An 18,770-nucleotide genomic window follows, 5' to 3' on the forward strand; every position below is an offset into this window, starting at 1 on the left:
CATTATCCAGAGAATCTGCTTTGAAGTTGTGAGATACTGTAAGAAAAAAGGCTCCACTTATCCTGCAGAAAAAACGTTCAAAGCCTCTAAATACTCCGGAACAGATGTACATTATCATTGGATTTGCGTTTTCGCCTCTTTGCTCCTGTATGGGTAATAGTGTAGCGCGTAGTCGCGTGTCCCTCACATCCTCTGTGTTTAGCATCTCCTCTCAACAGAAGCTAGCACCCCACTGGGCCAATCCACACTTCAAAGCACTGTGTCTATCTACAGGAGACAAAGCACACTCCACACATATGGAAGCAGCCTCCTCACTCACTTAATAGCATCATTCGCTTGCTCGCTCGCTCGCTGTCTGTTTGTTTTTGTGACACAGAGATACGGCTCTTTCACACCATCCTCACCACACAAATCCAGCACCCAATATGAACCTGGTGTCACTTTCATGTACTTGTGAAAATATTTGTTGAGTTAAGGGGGGGAAAGTCCTTGGAGAAAGGAAATTAGGTTCTAGTAACATTTCAGGCCTATAGCTGAAATGTTAGCGTATGGCACTAGCAATGATAAAGGGTTATGGGTTTGATTCACAGGAAACACATATGCTGATAAAAAATTAATACCTTGAATGCACTGTTGCTTAAAAGTATACTTCTTGTGTAGATGACACTGAAAAAGCTGTTCTGTATAACATTGTATTAAATAGAATTTGTTAGAATTGGTTAGGGATTCTCTCACATTATACCTTCACAAAATATTTAAGCTCTAATAGATCCACTCAAACTTCTGGACGTACTGTACGTTGGTGTATTCCCATAGTGTTGTGTTGCTCAGCCACTGCAAATTGTAACTATCACAAATTAAATTACATAATCTACCTCTGCAAAGTTTGGGGTCAGTAAGATTTTATATTATTACTTTTATTTAGCAAGGATGAGACATTTATAATGTTACAAATTATTTCTGTTTGAAAACATTTTCTATTCAACGAATAATCCTCAAAAAAGTATCGTGTTTTTACAAAAATATTTGTTTTAATATTGATAATAAGAAATAAGCACCAAAACATTGTATTAGAATGATTTCTGAAGGATCATGTGACACTGAAGACTGGAGTAATGAGGAATCACAGGAATAATTTAGCCAACATTTTTTCTCAAAATATATATTATAAGAAAAAATAGTTATATTAAATTGTAATAATATTTCACAATATTACTGTTTTTACTGTATTTCAAACTTTTAATAGGTGGAGTATGTGGAGATGGATATATGTTATTAGCTAGTTGTAACTTAAAACTTATATGACTTCACTTAAGTACTTTCTTTGGCCATGTGTAAGAGTGCAGCTTCAGGCAAGACATGCAAACAAAACAGATAACAGAGAGCATGCAAAAGTATTTGCACTAAAAGAGATCTCTGCATGCAGCCATGATATAGTGTACATGCATGCAAAGAAACCATCAGAAACATTCTCAAAAACAACGGCCACCCAGTCAGTAAGCAACAGTTCAGCTTTTAATGAAAGATTTTCTCTTGGCACAGTTCTGCTATTAAATAAATAAAGCAATTATTTCCATCCATCTATATAAACTAAAAAAAAAATAAAAAAAAAAACATGAAAAAATTATTAGAATAGTCACAAATTATCTGTACTAGTGTTCAGTTGTGGCATAAAATGCTACCACATTGTGTTATTTATATACAAGCACCTCCATGAATCACTTTCTTTGAGTCTGAAAGCGTGTGTGTCGCCCTACACACTCAATCACACCAAACAAAAGCACAAAAGAAAATGTTATAGGTACAAATGGCACTATAGCCGATCATCCAGATAAATAGCGCAGAATCAATCTAAAATACTGGTATCACCACAGCGGCCCACTCATGTCGTATTTACATCCATCAGGCCACAACTGATCATCAGACATCTAAACAAATATCAGTGTTAAAAGAGAAACAAGAACATTGCAGGACATTATTGAAATATTATTATAAATGAACCTACTGTGCATTCAGATGTTTTGCACATGTGCCGTGTTTAAACTTGTCATTTTCTCATGAAGACATGGGTTGTTTTTTTTAGCAGCAATACATGTTTAAGTAATGGTCAGAATCATTTAAAATGGCAACAGCTCATACTATCTCACTGTAAAGAGAGAATGAGAAAATGAGAGGGAGAACTAAGCTCCACACATTCATTCCCCTGCAACAGCGAGACTAGCTGTGATGAGACCACCCTGAAGCTGCAGGTGAGTTTTCCAGAGTCTCGTGTTGTGTGATGCTCTCACATTTCCACCATCCTACTGAGCAGAAGAGTCAACTGATCTTACTCTAAACATATTATGAAGTTGAACAGGTTCTAACCAAACATAATGAACACATCGTTTGACTGCTGTCCATGTTGAGGCCAAAAAGTACCAAACTGGTACCACACAGAGCTAAAGTTGGGTTTTTTTTTTTTTTTTAGCTTTTTATATGTTTCTGTGTATAAAAATCAAAAAGAGAGAGATAATATCAATTATATCACACACACTTGGATTATTAAAACACCTGCTGTGAGTTAACACACACACATGCGTGAGTTTAAGCGCAGGCTTTTCTGTTTCATAATCTTCCGTAGTGCTGGTTTCAGATGCACATGCACTCATTAACTCTCTGTCAGTGGGGTATTGGTGAGTTATGGGAGGACTGGAGACTCCTAGGCGGCGATACTGTCATCCTGCCCCTGAGGAATGAGACAGCTGCCACACACACTCACTCACTCACACACACCCTCTAGGTGACTTGGGATACATCGAACCAAAAATAGATTCATAATGTACTATTTAAACGCTGTTTAAAACTGCTGCGGGGAACAGATGAACTCCAAATCAACCAGACTTGTTTTCTCGCTATACCCATCTCACTTCTGCCAATAAGTGAGCACTTCTGAGCTAAAGGCACTACCATACTGTCTACAAGATCTTAATTCAGTCTGAGGACACATTATTGGATTCTGAAAGAAACTAAACACTCCCAATGGTGATTCTTTTCCAAAATATGCTTACAGTCCAGTGGTTTACTGCTCCCTTCAAAACAGATTATATCGTTTTGTCAAATCAATGACTCAAACGTGAACAAATTAACCTGAGAAATTAAAATACTATTTTTCCTTGGCAGCACAGATTCCTTTACACTTTCGAAGGTCAAAATATGACAGCTTGAATGATCTCATTACTGAACTGATAATAAGGAAAACTACAACTAAACAAGCAGAAGATAAAATATTGGGTCATACAATATAAACTCTATTCAATGTTTTCCAATCTTTTGATTTGACTTGCCATAAACATGACAGGAATATGTTTTTCAAATAAATTATTTTTTTTTTAACAAACTTCAGAACATTATTCTACAATCAGAAGATTATTTTAAGATCTCATATTGTATGATACACATAATAACACTATAAACTCTGATACCTAGTGGTCTTACAATGCAATTAGCTTAAAGTTACGGGGACAGGAAAACACACAAAAATAAAAAAAATAATGAATATAAATGTTTCAGTAAGTTTCAGTAATAAAGCTTACAACGGATTTAAATCCAATACATCTCAACATAACTGCAGATTGGTGGCATATTAGAACATACAGACAAATAAAAAATAAAATCTGAATAATAAAAAAAATTATATCAATAATACCGATAACCATAATAATACTAGAGGTAGCAGCTGATTATGATGCTATGTTTTCTTCATGTAGATTGGTAGAGTGTAGTTCTCGTATTGTCCTTCAACAAAGTCCTCTCTGACGGTTTGAGCGTCTTTACAGGCTCTGTCTGTACACGTGTCCTGTATTGCATTTTTAAAGGTGTTGATTCAGATCTGTTGTTTCGGAGAGAAGCTCCTCATAGATAAAGTGTCTTGAATGCAATGGCACAAGAAGTGCTTTTCAAGTGGTCTTCAGTGAACAAACAAACAAACAAACAAAATAAACGGGATAAGTGTAAGAAAAGACACCTTAGGCACACAAAGAGCAGATCCACACACACACACACACACACACACACACACACATACATACATACATACACACACACAAATGTAAATTACAAAACCAAGGAATTGTATTCCTTCAAAAGTGGTTTGACAACTCACAATTCTTCATTTATCAGGGCTAACCACCTTTTCAACCAAACAGACCAATCAGATAAGCATTGAGAAAGGAGATATGGAGGGAGAGATAGAGATAGAGAGAGAGAGAGTGAGAGATAGAGAGAGAGAAAGAAAGAAAGAAAGAAAGAAAGAAAGAAAGAAAGAAAGAAAGAAAGAAAGAAAGAAAGAAAGAAAGAAAAAGGGAGATATAGAGCCCTTACGTAGTAGGTAAACCTGTTCAAAGCTCCTGTTGCCAAAGACAGGACTGACTACATCAACGCACATTCAAACCGACCCACACAACCTCTCACACACATTTATATATACAAATGCGCACACACTGTCTGCCACTTTGGCATGAACATGATGCTTTGTGTCCTTCTCAGCCTCAACGTGACCATGCAAGAAGGTTTAAGATCATTCATTTGTTACATGTTCCTTGTGTTTCTTCTTATTTATATCTGGTTTCACTCTTCAGGACTGATAAAAATGATGATAGTGATGATGATGTTCATGATGATGATGATGCTCGTGCCGCTGGACCACCTGAGCTAGTCCTCCTTCATATAGCACCAGACTGGGCAGATCCCTCACGTGCTCTTTCTCCACTACTGGGCCGGAGGTCACGGTTGGCCCCAGAGCCCGATAGTGCAGCCCTTCTTTAGGCCTCTGCTTGTGCCGTCGGTATGGGCCTGAGCTTTGGTGTGGAGGGGTCTGGTTGGGGACCGCTGGGGGAGGCGGCGCTCCTCTCCTCAGTACCCGGCCAGCAGAGGCCTGAGTGGGCGGCGTGCGGTGCGTTTTAGGGGAACGGAGTGCGTGTGTGTGCCGGCTGAGGACGGCAGGAGGATCCGTGGAGATGGTCTGTGAGCGCCGATGGTGAGCAGGGTAAACGTGACCATTCTCGGGTTCTTGAGAACGCGATCGTGTCTGATTGGACATACGTGTGGTGTGGTTGGGTTTTGCTGGTTCTGTGGCAGGAGCTGCTAAAGAAAGCACAAAATATTTTTTTTTATCATTATAAAAATGGTAGATATTCACCACACACAAACACATACACACAAAAACAAAAAACAAAACAAAACGATTACAGTGTTAAGTGTCATGTCATATTATGATATCTTGCCTTGTAGTATCCTATATGGTTTGGTAGATACCATTACGTGTTCTGATAAAAGGTTATTAAAACAATGAATAAAGTGAACCTTTTAATTTAATAATAATAAAAAGTGTACTTTTTAAAAATATACTTAAGTGTGTTAAAAACAATCATGAAAGTGTAGTCTTTAATTACACTTAAAGGGTTAGTTCACCCAAAAATAAAAATTCTGTCATTAATTACTCACCCTCATGTCGTTCCACACCCTTAACACCTTCATTCATCTTCAGAACACAAATTAAGATATTTTTGACTCGTCCATAGACAGCAATTTAACCAACACTTTCAAGGTTGAACCGTAATTTTATAAAGTGACAAGAATTCTTTTTGTGCGCAAAAACAAAACAAAAATAACTACTTCATTCAACAATATCTTCTCTTCTGTGTTATTCTCCTATGCTGTTTAAATTGTAGACACAGTGCGGAGCTTCCAGGTTCTGCGTCAGAAAACCGACTCAGTATTGGCCGACGCTGTTCATGTGAGCAGCACAATGTATGCGTGTGATGCTGATGCAGGAGAGCCGGCCAATAATGAGCCGGTGTTCTGACGTATAACCTGGAAGTGCTGAACGTAAGCAGCGTATGAGAATGACACAGAAGAGAAGATATTGTTGAATAAAGTCGTTATTTTTGTTTTGTTTTTGTGCACAAAAAGTATTCTTGTCGATTCATAAAATTAAGGTTGAACCACTGCAGTCATGTGGACTATTGTAATGTGGTCTTTAGTACCTTTCTGGACCTTGAAAGTGGTGGTTAAATTGCTGTCTATGGAGGAGTCAGAAAGCTCTCGGATGTCATCAAAAATATCTTAATTTGTGTTATGAAGATGAACGAAGGTTTGGAACGACATGAGGGTGAGTAATTAATGACAGAATTTTCATTTTTGGGTGAACTAATCCTTTAAGTGGCCTTTTAACGTTATATTATCTGAAAGTATACTATATATATAGTAGTCAACGTTTGAAGTGGATCAAAAAAAAGTTCATCAAAGTTGTCCTAAGAACTAAGTTGTCCTAAGAAGAAGGTTTTAGGACAACTTTGATGAAGGGGTTTTGATCCACTTCAAATGTTGACTACTATATATATATATATATATATATATAGATATACACACACTACACTACAAATGCTAAAGGCCTATTCAGGGCCTGAATGAGGAAGATCTCCATTTACTCTTTGTGATTAAGATCTTACCTGTTCCAAAGCGGGATGTGTAGTTTTCAATGCCGGCCAGGTCAAGGTAATGGTTTCTCCTCTCCAAGTTCTCATCCACACAGTGCCGCTGACAACCCTGCTGGTTGTGGTGGTCAGCATGGTAACGCCTAATAGAACAACATTGTGTTGTCATAACTGCAAGTATGTTGCTCTGAGATTGTGTACACAAAGCGGGCTTGAACCAATCATTGTCCATTTGTCAATTTCTTTAAAGCTTCAACTGTGACATGTTCTTCTGAAGTTTATATATTGTGGTTTAATGTAACTTTTTTTCATAATTACCTAAGAAAAGCTCTTGACTTTTTCTCTGAAGTCTTGGAGTCTTCAATGCACTTTTCTCCCTTGTGCTTGGGATGGGGAGTGTCTGATTGAGACAAACAGAGAGAGAGAGAAGAGGGGGGAGGCTTTATCAAAGTGAATGGCGTTGAGTTGCACAGCATCACACACGCGCACATATACTGCAGCAGCTTTAAAGACCAACCAAAATAAGAAAGAAACCTTTGTTCCCTGTTTTCCATTTACTTTGAAGGTTCATAAAAGAAGAAAAAACAACAATGCTTCATTTATTCTATTTTGAACCTCAGGCCTCATATAAATCTAAAAAACACACACTTGTGAATTTGCATGAAGACAGCTGCTGTTCAAAGACTCTTCTCTTTCAAATACATGACGGGTATAAATAGCCCAAATGACAGCACTAAACAAACAGAAACACTTCTGTTTCTTCAGAGTACTTTCTGTTCTCCATCACATTGTTTTTTACCAAGTAACACAGTTAGAAAGTGGCTAAATGTGGATATATTTATTTTTCAAACAGCAAAAGACTGTCTGAAAGAAGACTTTCAGAGAGGGATAAGATAGCACTTTCCAAAAGGAATCCAAAAGCTCAGGGCTGCAGAGGTTTGTGTTCTTTCTCTCTCTCGTCTTCTGCCTTTGACTATGAACTCATCTTACAAGAGATACAATGACATGGAAGACAGGGAAAAGGAGGAGGGCAATAGTGTAGGAGACAGCATAACAAGAACTTAGGATTGCTCACCCAAAAATTCTGTCATCATCTACTCACCCTCGTGTCAATTTTTTCATGTTTTTTCTTTTTAAATGGAACACAGAATTTGGTATTTAACAACATATCTAGGCTGCACTGGTCCAATGAAAAAATACTGTCAAGCTCGAAAAAGGAAAAAAAAGAAAGAAATATTAAAACATAAAAGTATCATGGCACAGAAATTATACACTGCACCTATACATTCCAGTCTGTTCCTAACATTAACCTCTTGCACAGCTTCAGAAGACTCAGAATACAGTCCTATTAACAACATCAACATTCTGCTAAACTTCTTCTTTTGTGCTCCATGTCATACATGTTTGGAAAAACATGAGGATGAGTAAATGATGACAATTTCATTTTTGGGTCTTCCATATATTGCTCTGCAAAATCTCTCTTAAAGGATTAGTTCACTTTCATATAAAATGTTCCTGATAATTTACTCACCCCCATGTCATCCAAGATGTTCATGTTCTTCTTTCTTCAGTCGAAAAGAAATTAAGGTTTTTGATGAAAACATTCCAGGATTATTCTCTTTATAATGGACTTCAATGGCCTCCAAACGGTTGAAGGTCAAAATTACAGTTTCAGTGCAGCTTCAAAGGGCTTTAAACGATACCAGACGAGGAATATGAATGTAAATGTATATAAAAAAATGTAAATGTATATGCTTTATTTAAACAAATGATCGCCTACCAAGTGCTTCCGCCAAAAACCGTACTTTCGTATTCTTCAAAAAGCTTACGCTTACGGTATCGTTTAAAGCCCTTTGAAGCTGCACTGAAACTATAATTTTGACCTTCAGCCGTTTGGAGGCCATTGAAGTCCATTATAAGGAGAATAATCCTGGAATGTTTTAATCAAAAACCTTCATTTCTTTTCGACTGAAGAAAGAAAGACATGAACATCTTGGATGACATGGGGGTGAGTAAATTATCAGGAAATTTTTATATGAAAGTGAACTAATCCTTTAATCTGGAAAAATACACTCTCTCTGTGTACCTGTGTTGGTCTGGGTGCAGTTCCTCCATTTCTGGCTGGAGTCTGGGGCGACAGAGAGTTTTACTCTGAGGGTCTTACTGCTGCTGGGGGAGTGATTCACTGATGCGTCCACCACCTCATATATAGTGTGCAGTAGACTGGTGATGTCCTGGACGTAAAGAAAAAAAACACATTAAATTAAGAGATCTTCACTGACACGAGACGGCCGATTAGTCTTTTAAATGCTGTTCAAGCCTGTACGTGATCTATAAGATACATGCGTTATTCATAATTCATACGCAGACATGTCCATAATAATGTTTTAATCAGAGTCTCCATAGCCTCAGGGAGGGAAGACAGATGCTGACGGCAGTGGAGAGCACACGTACACGCAAACATTAAACATGTTATACATCTGAGGCTGTTTAGTATGTGAAAATGAAATGCAAATGCAGAGCAACTATTAGGCTGAGAGAGACCGCGAGAAAATTAGAGTAAAAGAAAGTGAAAATTGAGAGATGCAGAGACAGGACAGACACAGTGACACGGTGGAAGACAAAAAGACAGTAAGCAACACCCATTTATTGCGTCCTGTAAGTGTTGCTGGGCTTTCCCATGACAAAAGACATCAGTCACTGTCCTTACTGCACAGAGGTCGCAGACGTCTTACCTCTCTCGTGACCTTGCCATTGTTATCGAAGTCGTAGAGGGTGAAAGTCCATTCCTGCCTGTTATCTTCTTCAACTGATACAGCGCACTCCAACTCCTGATTAACAAACAACAGTGATAATCATTGTTTTAGTAACACACACTTTAAAAATGCCATTCATACCTTTGAGGTCAGAACAAATGTTTTTATGTTTTTGAAAGAAGTCCCTTATGCTCATCAAGGCATCATTTATTTGATCAAAAATACAATAAAATCAGTAATATTGTGAAATATTATTTAATTAAAATAACTCTTTTCTATTTTAATACATGTCAATTATTTCAGCATCATTACTCCAGTCTTCAGTGTCACATGATCCTTCAGAAATCATTCTAATATGCTGATTTGGCACTCAAGAAACATTTCTTCTTATCATCAATGTTAAAAATGGTTGTGCTGCTTAATATTTTTGTGGACACCGTTATATATATTTTTGGATTCCTTAATGAATATAAATTTCAAAAGGACAGCATTTATATGAAACATTTGTAAACAAAATTTGTAAAATTTTGTAACATAATAAATGTCTTGACACTTTACTGCCACTTTTGATCAATATAATGCATCATTGCTTAAAATAAAGACTTTCTTCTTCAAAAAAAAAATAAAAAAGTTACTGACCCTAAATTTTTAAAAGGCAGTGTATGCCCTACCCAGTATGTATGTGTGCTGTATACTGACCTCAAACTGTAATTGTTTGTGTGGGCCGACGGTGGCAGAGCCTTCAGTGTCCTGCATTCTCTCTTCCACACTGCAGCTGTCAGTCTTCTCAGGGGGCAGAGCCACTGCAGAGGGACACACATTCACATAATGTTGAGGAAATCTTCATTAAGTGTTTAAAGAACTCAAGTGAGGCAATTCATATGTATATATATATATATATATATATATTTTTTTTTTTTAATTTAGTCAATAATGTAGTCCTCTTGGACCTATACTGACATCTTCTGTATGTAACATCACACAAATACACAAATGTGTTCAGTTACAGATACAATTGTAGAAATGTGCCATTCACAGTCAAAAATATGATTCATTTATTCAAAAAGTGAAAGATTCCAATAACGGGGTTAAGATAAAGCCAGTAATATTTGGCTGGTCAACTTGGTCAAGTGATCCAGACCATGTAAAAATGGGTTTTCACAGACCACTAATATGTCTTCATCTCATGTGACTGTGCATAATTTTAAACATTGTTCAAAATTGTTCATTTCTTAATGTTTTTTTTTTTTTTTTTTTTTTAATGAGGAAAATACTTTGCACCTTAAAAAAAGTTCTTGTGCATGTATGAACTAAAATAGACAGAGAAGGGAAAGAGTTAAGGGAGTGAGGCACCCAGCTATTTTTGAATCCGTCCATGTCATCTCTACTACTACAGTCCAGTCACAAACACTGAAGACACTCACACAGTCTTGTAGTATGGGACATAAAATAAATCACACTTCATACAAATTTTGCTATCATATCCTCAATGTTAAACTCAGAAGTACTTGTTCCTCTACACACTTTGTTAGATTCTGGGAAGGCATTGAAGGACATGTGGCACACACACAGCTCATGTCCAAGTCTCAATTCAGTACCATTTTTTTGTGCAAAGGCAGCACTTTCACAATGGATCGCTTGAAAGCATCTTTACAAAGAAGAGTGCCTTACCACTAAGCGAGCCAACGGCAACAATGGTGAGGAAAAAACTTAATGTTTAGGTAAGATGATGAAGAATTCAGAGGAATAATGACAGCAGATCGAAATGTAAGCAGTTTAAATCAAGACACAATGTGGTAGTTTTGACGTCAAAGATGTTAAACGGCACTGGTTTCTTGCATGTAACTTAACCAACTGTGACATGCCATGTTTAAGTACAACTGAGATTTGGGTTCTTTAGCTGAAGGCAAGATTTTCTGTCACTAACCATTTGAATTTTGGTCTGTAGCTATTGCAAAATTTGGAATTTAGTCATATGAGGTTAGGTTTATAGTGCATTTTTTTCACTAAATGCCTCCTTTTGTGTTCCACAGGGAAAAAAACATCATACAGGTTTATAACCACAAGACGTCAGAATCTTCATTTTTGGGTGAACTATCCCTTTAAGAGCAGACTATGGGAAATCAGCTATATGCCTGGCTAAAGCTGTAAGTATAAATGCGTAAATAGGACTAACTTCTGCCATCACAACCTAAGGCCAGACTACAGAAACATCCTCAACATCCTATTTGTGTCTATGTCTGAAAACACAAGCAAATTTAAAGTGAGAAAGACAGTGTCTAACAGCAGCCCGTTCTGAAGTAGAAAATGCCTGTCAGGAATAATCCTGAACTCAATACCCAAATTTCAGAGGCAGTTTGTCTCTTTGTGTATTGTGGGTAATAAGATGGAGATGTTTTAAACGAAAGCAGATCTAATGCAGCTCAGTGAGGACACAGCTCAGCACCAGGCTGGGTCCTGCAGGCTAAATCCTCCCCCCTGCCCCAAATCCCTGCGCTTTGAAGTTCCATTCTCAAACCTTTTGGCCCAGGATCAGTCCGTCTGTAAAACAGAATCTCTAATTAATTAAGCAAAGTCAAATCTGAAACAGTGTTTGTTGTACGAGCCAAAAGGATAGGCAGACACAACAGTATCTCTCTCTGTCTTCTCTCTCTCTCTCATTCACTTCTCCTCCTGCTGATCCGCTCAGATCAAAGAGGACCTGTCTTGTCCCTCTGCAGCGAGAGGCAAGGGAGGATGAAAAAAGAAAAGAAAAGCACCAGAGGATGAGAGCAGTCGTACCCGGGGAGCTTTTACAGGTTTTTGGAGGGAAACAGCGTCAGATCAGGGCTTTTGATCAGGGCCAGAAACTCAAAGGCAATGCTGAGCTCCAGGGCCAAAGCTTGCTTGCCAGCCAGCTCACAATATACAGGAGCTGTTTATCTAGAGGACTAACAAATGGTCACAAAGAAACTATACACACACACACGCACACACAACACACACACAAAGGAAGTGCTAACTCTCACAGCAATAGTCAAAGTCCTGCCCCACAGAGTGATGAGACAGCCAAACCCGCTACAGAGCTCCAGTGACGGAGCTTAAAAACTGCACTATACAACACAGAGGACAGCTTGGCGGCGTCCCAAACGTGGCTTTGAATCTAAAGGTTCACCTGGAGTTCAGAATAAACTGTGAGGTGACTGGTTAATAGCTAAAGCCGAGTGTGTTCCCTCAGCATGCATGTTTGGTACAGGCTAAAGTGCAGTGAAACTTTAACAACGAGTGATCGTTTCAATTTGCCAGGTCTTTTTTTTTTTTTTTGTCTTTTGCCTAAACCCTAGATAAGAACCTTGATCCCAATCAGATGTTTTCATTACAACAAATGAAGATGAAATACCTACTTAAAAACTTCTGATTCTTGTTGATCATTTTTTACATGCTACTATGAGCTTAATTTGCAAATGATGATGTCCTGACCAAGGACTGATGACAAATCCAGAAGGTTTTGGGGGGAACTACAAAAGTACATTGCTCTAATTAAAATCAAAGAAGCTGTCTACACTCAATTGTTTTGTTATCAAGGAAGACTTTCTGCTCCACGAATTTAAACACACTGGTATACAAACTCAACTAATATCTTACTTATGTCTGTGTATGTGCCATAAAAAGATGTGACATTTGCAGGAATTTTTATTTTACATTTTTACAGATCCAATAAAAAAGGTGTCAGATCGAATTCCAGAGGTAACAGATCTGGTACAATTTAACTCCTGACTATGAGGCAACAATTATACCACAAACACCTTTGCCAATCACATCTTGACTGACCTTTGACCCACACAGATATGAGCAGACCTACAAGCACGCATAAGCTGTAAATGTTGCACAGGAATCTGACCTTGTTGTAGCCTTTTGATCATCATAAACATCACAAGAAATAAATCATTCTGTGCCAACACTGTGATTTTAACCAAACCTTTTCTTTTCACCACCATAGTGATGATATAGTATTTAATCCAGGGGGAGAAATAATGAAACTGCTTTATACGGAAGAGAAAATCAGATGTTAAAAGTATATACTGAGATAGTTTACCTTCTAAACGATAATGTTCATCGCTGTTGCCCTCAGCATAACCTTCATCCAGTGGGTCCTGCAGAGACAGAAAGGAAGAGAGTGTTAGGCCTCTTCAAAAGAAAAAGACTGTAAGATGATAATATGACACTTAGATGAGAAAGAATGCCAAACTAATGCAATGATAGTATTTGAAATACTACCCCCACCCCTCCCCCCACATCATGAACTTAAATCGATGAATCATCGAGGAAGTTGTGCCCATTTGATAACCCGCAGAAGCCCTAAACTCAGCCAAGCTGGAGGAAGGTGTCTTGAGGGAGGCAGAGGGGAGAGCAATGCCAACGGCTTACAGATGGTGCAGGGCGAGTACCTGTAAAGGTGAGCCGGTTGCGATAACCCTATAGTATTTTGCATATGATGAGATCCCGTAACAGACAATGTAAGCAGGTGTGTTTACCCTGGAAACTGAAAGTGTCTCATCTATCATATTAAACCATCCTACCCATACAACACACACACACACACACACAAGCAGCAGTCTACAACATTTCTGTCATCTTCAAAACCAGCAATCACTCTAGAAGAAGACTATTGTCTCAACACACCTGCTACCTCTGTCTCATTTTAACACTCCAGCTGTCTGGATACTAACAGTTCATTTCTCTGGCCTGAAGAGTGACCCTACAGCATCCGCTGAAGCTCTGCAGCTGCATGTGTGCACATGCTGTTTCTGCCAATGAGGAGATGCTTTGTCTTTATCCACACTAGACAGGCACACTAAATGTCTTGCTGTAATGCCTCCAGCCATACACTGGCCACTAGAGACACAAAGCCGCGCACACAAACACACACGTTCACCATAATGCTCGAGAGGTTAGCCAACAGCATGCGAGGGGAATGCGCTAATTATGTGTTGTCTGGATGATGGATGGGATTGTATTATAAATATGAGTTCTTCTCAGTTGGTTGAAATGAGAACCAGTCAGCAGAACTTCTCCTATTCCTTCTCTTTCACTGTTTTTCCTTCTCTCATTCTATCATTCAAGGTCAAGTTCGGCTAAAGCACAACTTGGCCCTTTCAAATGAATGTGCTGTGTTTGAGAGCGTGGATACGTGTTGTTACGCAGGACATTGAGGGCTGTGAGAAACTCACTAATCCCTGAACTTCACCTCTAAGTGGCGTTTAGCACAATCACTATGGCATCTGTCCGCCCCTCTCAGTCACTCTTAAAAAGGTCTATAGAGTGTCCCAGTCTTCACCATACATTAAAACTTTTTGCTTCTCTGCTTCTGTTTTCTCATCCCAACCACCACTGCAGTTTACTATATATGAAACCGGCCCGCACAGCCATTACAATAATAAAAATCCTTTTTAAATATTATTTAACAATATTTAAATATTGGATTTCACAAACCCAAGGATGTTTAACAATGTATTACAAAAACAATAAAAAAAATTACTAGAAACATACAGAAACATAACAAAGAGCAAATGTTTTAGAAATACAAAGAGATTAATTTTACATAGATATTGGAAAGACCTGAGAGTGTGAGCACTAGGGCATAGGAATTAAAATTTTAAATACAAATACAAATAATAAATAAAATAAAAAATATAATAATAATAATAATAATAATGAATTTTGAATTTATTATTTAATAAGTTATTAATAATTACATAACTTGCATTAAAAATGATTATTATCATTATCATTATTATATTAATTATAAATAATTAAATAATAATCATTATTGTACATAAAATAATAAAATATTACATAAAAATGTTAAACTTATTAAAATGCTCTAAAATATATAATACTACACACACCATGGAATTACCATGGTACATCATGTCCATGTTACTTTTTAGATCCAGCCACCCTTCAAGCATATTGTGGAGTGTGTTACTACATGACACACGGACACACTGTATTTCAGTGACCTTGACCACTGAAATAGTCCTTTTAAAATGACATGTTTTTGTACACTTACCAGATAACATCAGAGGCTAATTGGCTGTGGAGAGTGTAATCAATAGAGGCTGATCTCTCTTCAGTGCTGTAATGAGAGGCTGAAGAGGGATCTGTACACACTCAGCGTGTGTGAGGGTGACCATGTGCTTCAGGTCACTCACTGATGTATGGAGACTAAGTGCCATTTATAGTGCAATTGAAAACTCACTAAGAAAAAAGGGACAGAGTTTGCGTGCAAAGTGTGTGAGAGAGTAAGAAAGAAGATTTGACTAAAAGAATTATCTTGTAATTTCACAGATGAAGTCTTGTGAGCGACATTTTAAACGAAGAATGAAAACCATCTGAGAGAACTTGTGTCCTGTGACTAACTCCTGGTGTGAACACATTCATCTCCATATTTGTTACTGGCTTGTGTTTATAAATGTTTATAACAGATGGAACAATGACATTTCTGCTGTGGGTCTTTTGCCTCAGCAGCATCATGAAAAGGCCTGTGAAACATAAACAAGGGCTTCACTCAATCTGTGCCAGCAACCAGAAACTCTTTCCCAGACACCATGTTTCACACTCTGTGGAAAACCAACTAGATCTTTTTGTTTTAACGCAAGCCAAAACAGGAAAGAAGAGAAGTTTGAGCACTTTACTACAAATGGATGCCCACAGAACCCAGTGCAACATTACTGATTTGCCAAAACACATAAACACATACATCAAGCACTCCACTGCTGCTTTTCTTGGCCCTGTGATCAGTGGAAGTAGCCTAAATTAATCCTTCAATATGAAAGTACAAATACAAGAATGAAATAAAGAAAAACTAAGAAGGGGGGGGGGGGGGGGATCCTCCCCCCTGCCCCAAGAGAGAGAGAGATACAGAGTAAGGGCCATTCACACAGGACACCTTGGTCTATGTACATAAGTGGACTTCTCTGGTTGCATTTTACTGGAAATAGTTATAAATAGCCAAAAATAGTTGAACTTTTAAAAGCATTTAAAAACAATGGGCCAATCTGATTTATCTAGGGGCCGGATCATTATCTTGAGGGCACTGAGTGTGTATATGCTTAATACTATAGACTTAATGCTCCTCTAAACATTCTCTAAAAATGTAAATAAATAGCAGTTCTGAATGAATTAATCCTCAATAAATAAATAAATGTATATTTGAAAAACTTTTATCTGTTTAAACTGTTAAACTGGTCCACGAGAGAAAATACCACTTGGTCAGTGCCTCCAAGGAATTGGAGATTCCTGGCTGTTTTTAACAAATAACCACGTCTTCTTGAAGATAATTATTTGTGTGTATTTGTGTGTACATTTACACACATTGCCAAGTGTCTGTAAGTGTGTGTAAGGGTCAAGTGTCTGGACTGGCACATTAATATGTAAGCACTATGAAAAAAAATACACAGGGAAAACTGCAAAGAGAGGGGATTTCTCAACCGAGTTAAGTATGGGGATATGTGTCTCAATTAGATTACACATATGAATGTGGCCTTGTTCATTTTGTCATTACGGTATGTGTGTGAATGCATGTATGTGGGTAAGGGAGTGTGTGTGTTGTGGAAAGTCCCACACAACTCCGTGTCTGTATTTGCTTGCCACGCCACAAGGGCTGATGGACAATTTACACAGCTGATGACAGTTCTGCATGATCACGGGCCAGGCGCACACACGCACACATAAAACACACAGACAAGATCAGTCGCCAAGCCTTCACTAGGCCACAGCCTTGGAACGTCATCAAACCCGGGAAAACCTAATTAAGACCGTCGCCTCTCTCTCTGTCGCCTTCTCACTCCTCTGTCACCTTTGGTTTTCACACTCACAGACCACGGTCCTAATCATATTAAAACAAGGAATGAAAGATGGAAGGCTTCAGCACTGTGAACCGCAGCCAACCAGAACCACTCCATTTTTAAGACAACTTAAGCCTTCACAATGACACATGCACCTACAGGTGCCATATTTTACCAGCAAGACAATCAACCACAAACATATAGTCACAAGCGCTGATGGAAAAAGACTTGCAACTGGATTCCTGATTAATCTTCTGTGTCTGTTATCTTGCTTAAGTGTATACGGTTACATGCACAGGATCTCTGGAGAGGGGATGTATATGTTAGTGCAGCCCCCTGTGCCGAGGGCATGGCAAAACCAGTCCTCGCTAGCTACAGGGCTAATCCAAAAATGACTCCCTGTACTCCCCCCAGTACCCTACATACTTTCCTAAATGTGAGGATGAAAGAGTCTGGAGTGCAGTGACCTACATAAGCACCTCGTACTTTATAATGAGCAGAACAGACAACCCAGACAACCTGAACTACTGACTGGAGCGTCAGTACTGCACTCTTAAAGGGACAGGTCATCCAAAATAAATATATTCAGTTATCATTTACTCACCTTTAAGTCATTCCAAACCTGTATAAACTTCTTTCTTCTGTCTTTTCCATATTTTTTGTGTATGTGCAGTGAAAGTAAATGTTGTTTTGAAACCCATTCACTTTCATTTTATGCACAAAAACATCCTTCAAAATATCTTCTTTTATGTTCCACAGAAGAAAGAAAGAAAGAGTAAATGATGACAGAAATTTAGTTTTTGGGTGATATCCCACACTGACCAACAAATAAGGGGATGTCTCGCTGCTGGTTTCTCACACTCACCGATTAAGACTGGAAGAGAGTTAACAAGTGAAACAACTCCCTCTGACACCCTCAGATTCAGTGTCATTTATTGCAACACCCCATTTTGGCAGCTAATCAATGTGAAGAAAGAAGTGCCGTGCAAATGGAGACAATTGTATCAGGATTCAAATCATGGAGTGACTTCACCCTGGGAATGCGTGTGATGTGTAGCCTATTTGTCCCTTCGGGGCTTGCCGTAGAAAGAATGTGTTAATGTGCCCCGGGAGCGCTTGTCAGCTTCAGAGAGAAAAAGATTTACCTTCTATAAACAGACTGTTGACTCCATTTTCTTATTTTACTATTCATTCAAGTTTAAGCGAATGCCAGGAAATCGCTCGGTTACACAGCGTTTGTGACAGAATTGTGTTTGTTAGGTTGCAAACAATATAGCTTGTCAGTTCTTCAGTGTGATTTGAAGGTAAGAAGGCACATTGTTCACTGCCAATGCTGTGACATCCCACCACACCCATAAGAGACTTAATTGGCCCATTAACTCAGCAGGAAGTTGAGTCAGAGGGTTTGTAAACGTTCACCTGCTGACAGATACGGTCATGCAATGGCGTAGAATTTAGAATGGATGCTATGCACGTTCCTACCAATATCCAGTGACTACTGAATTGTCCCTGGCAATACTTTTGATCAAACAATAAAAACACATTTAATATGTAACCACTGTTGTTGTAATTTTGGTTCATGCCATTGACAATACCAAAGAAGTTAAAGTAAAACTGCACTCTTTCAAGAACATGCATTTCATGAATGGACCGAGTTAATGTTCGTAGCAAACTGTTAGCTGAAATATACACAAAATGAAAAACACTGAAAT

At 38.3% G+C, this 18,770-nt stretch overlaps 1 protein-coding gene across 2 annotated transcripts in view; it reads right to left on the bottom strand.

Annotated features, from left to right (window-relative positions):
* Nucleotides 1–1,497: 1,497 nt before the first annotated feature.
* nkd1 (NKD inhibitor of WNT signaling pathway 1) overlaps nt 1,498–18,770 on the bottom strand; it is a 28,326-nt gene continuing 11,053 nt past the window's right edge. The window contains exons 4-10 of one of the 2 annotated variants that reach the window (XM_051898535.1): nt 13,305–13,362; nt 9,929–10,032; nt 9,209–9,304; nt 8,560–8,707; nt 6,792–6,873; nt 6,489–6,616; nt 1,498–5,121 (exon numbers count right to left, since the gene is read on the bottom strand). In XM_051898535.1, the coding sequence (XP_051754495.1) occupies nt 4,613–5,121; nt 6,489–6,616; nt 6,792–6,873; nt 8,560–8,707; nt 9,209–9,304; nt 9,929–10,032; nt 13,305–13,362 (1,125 nt within the window). In that variant the 3' untranslated portion in view covers nt 1,498–4,612. The remainder of the gene's footprint in view (nt 5,122–6,488; nt 6,617–6,791; nt 6,874–8,559; nt 8,708–9,208; nt 9,305–9,928; nt 10,033–13,304; nt 13,363–18,770) is intronic. The other variant, XM_051898536.1, reaches the window with a different exon arrangement.

The sequence above is a fragment of the Ctenopharyngodon idella genome, chromosome 7 (genome assembly GCF_019924925.1).
Source record: "Ctenopharyngodon idella isolate HZGC_01 chromosome 7, HZGC01, whole genome shotgun sequence".
Classification (NCBI taxonomy): domain Eukaryota; kingdom Metazoa; phylum Chordata; class Actinopteri; order Cypriniformes; family Xenocyprididae; genus Ctenopharyngodon; species Ctenopharyngodon idella.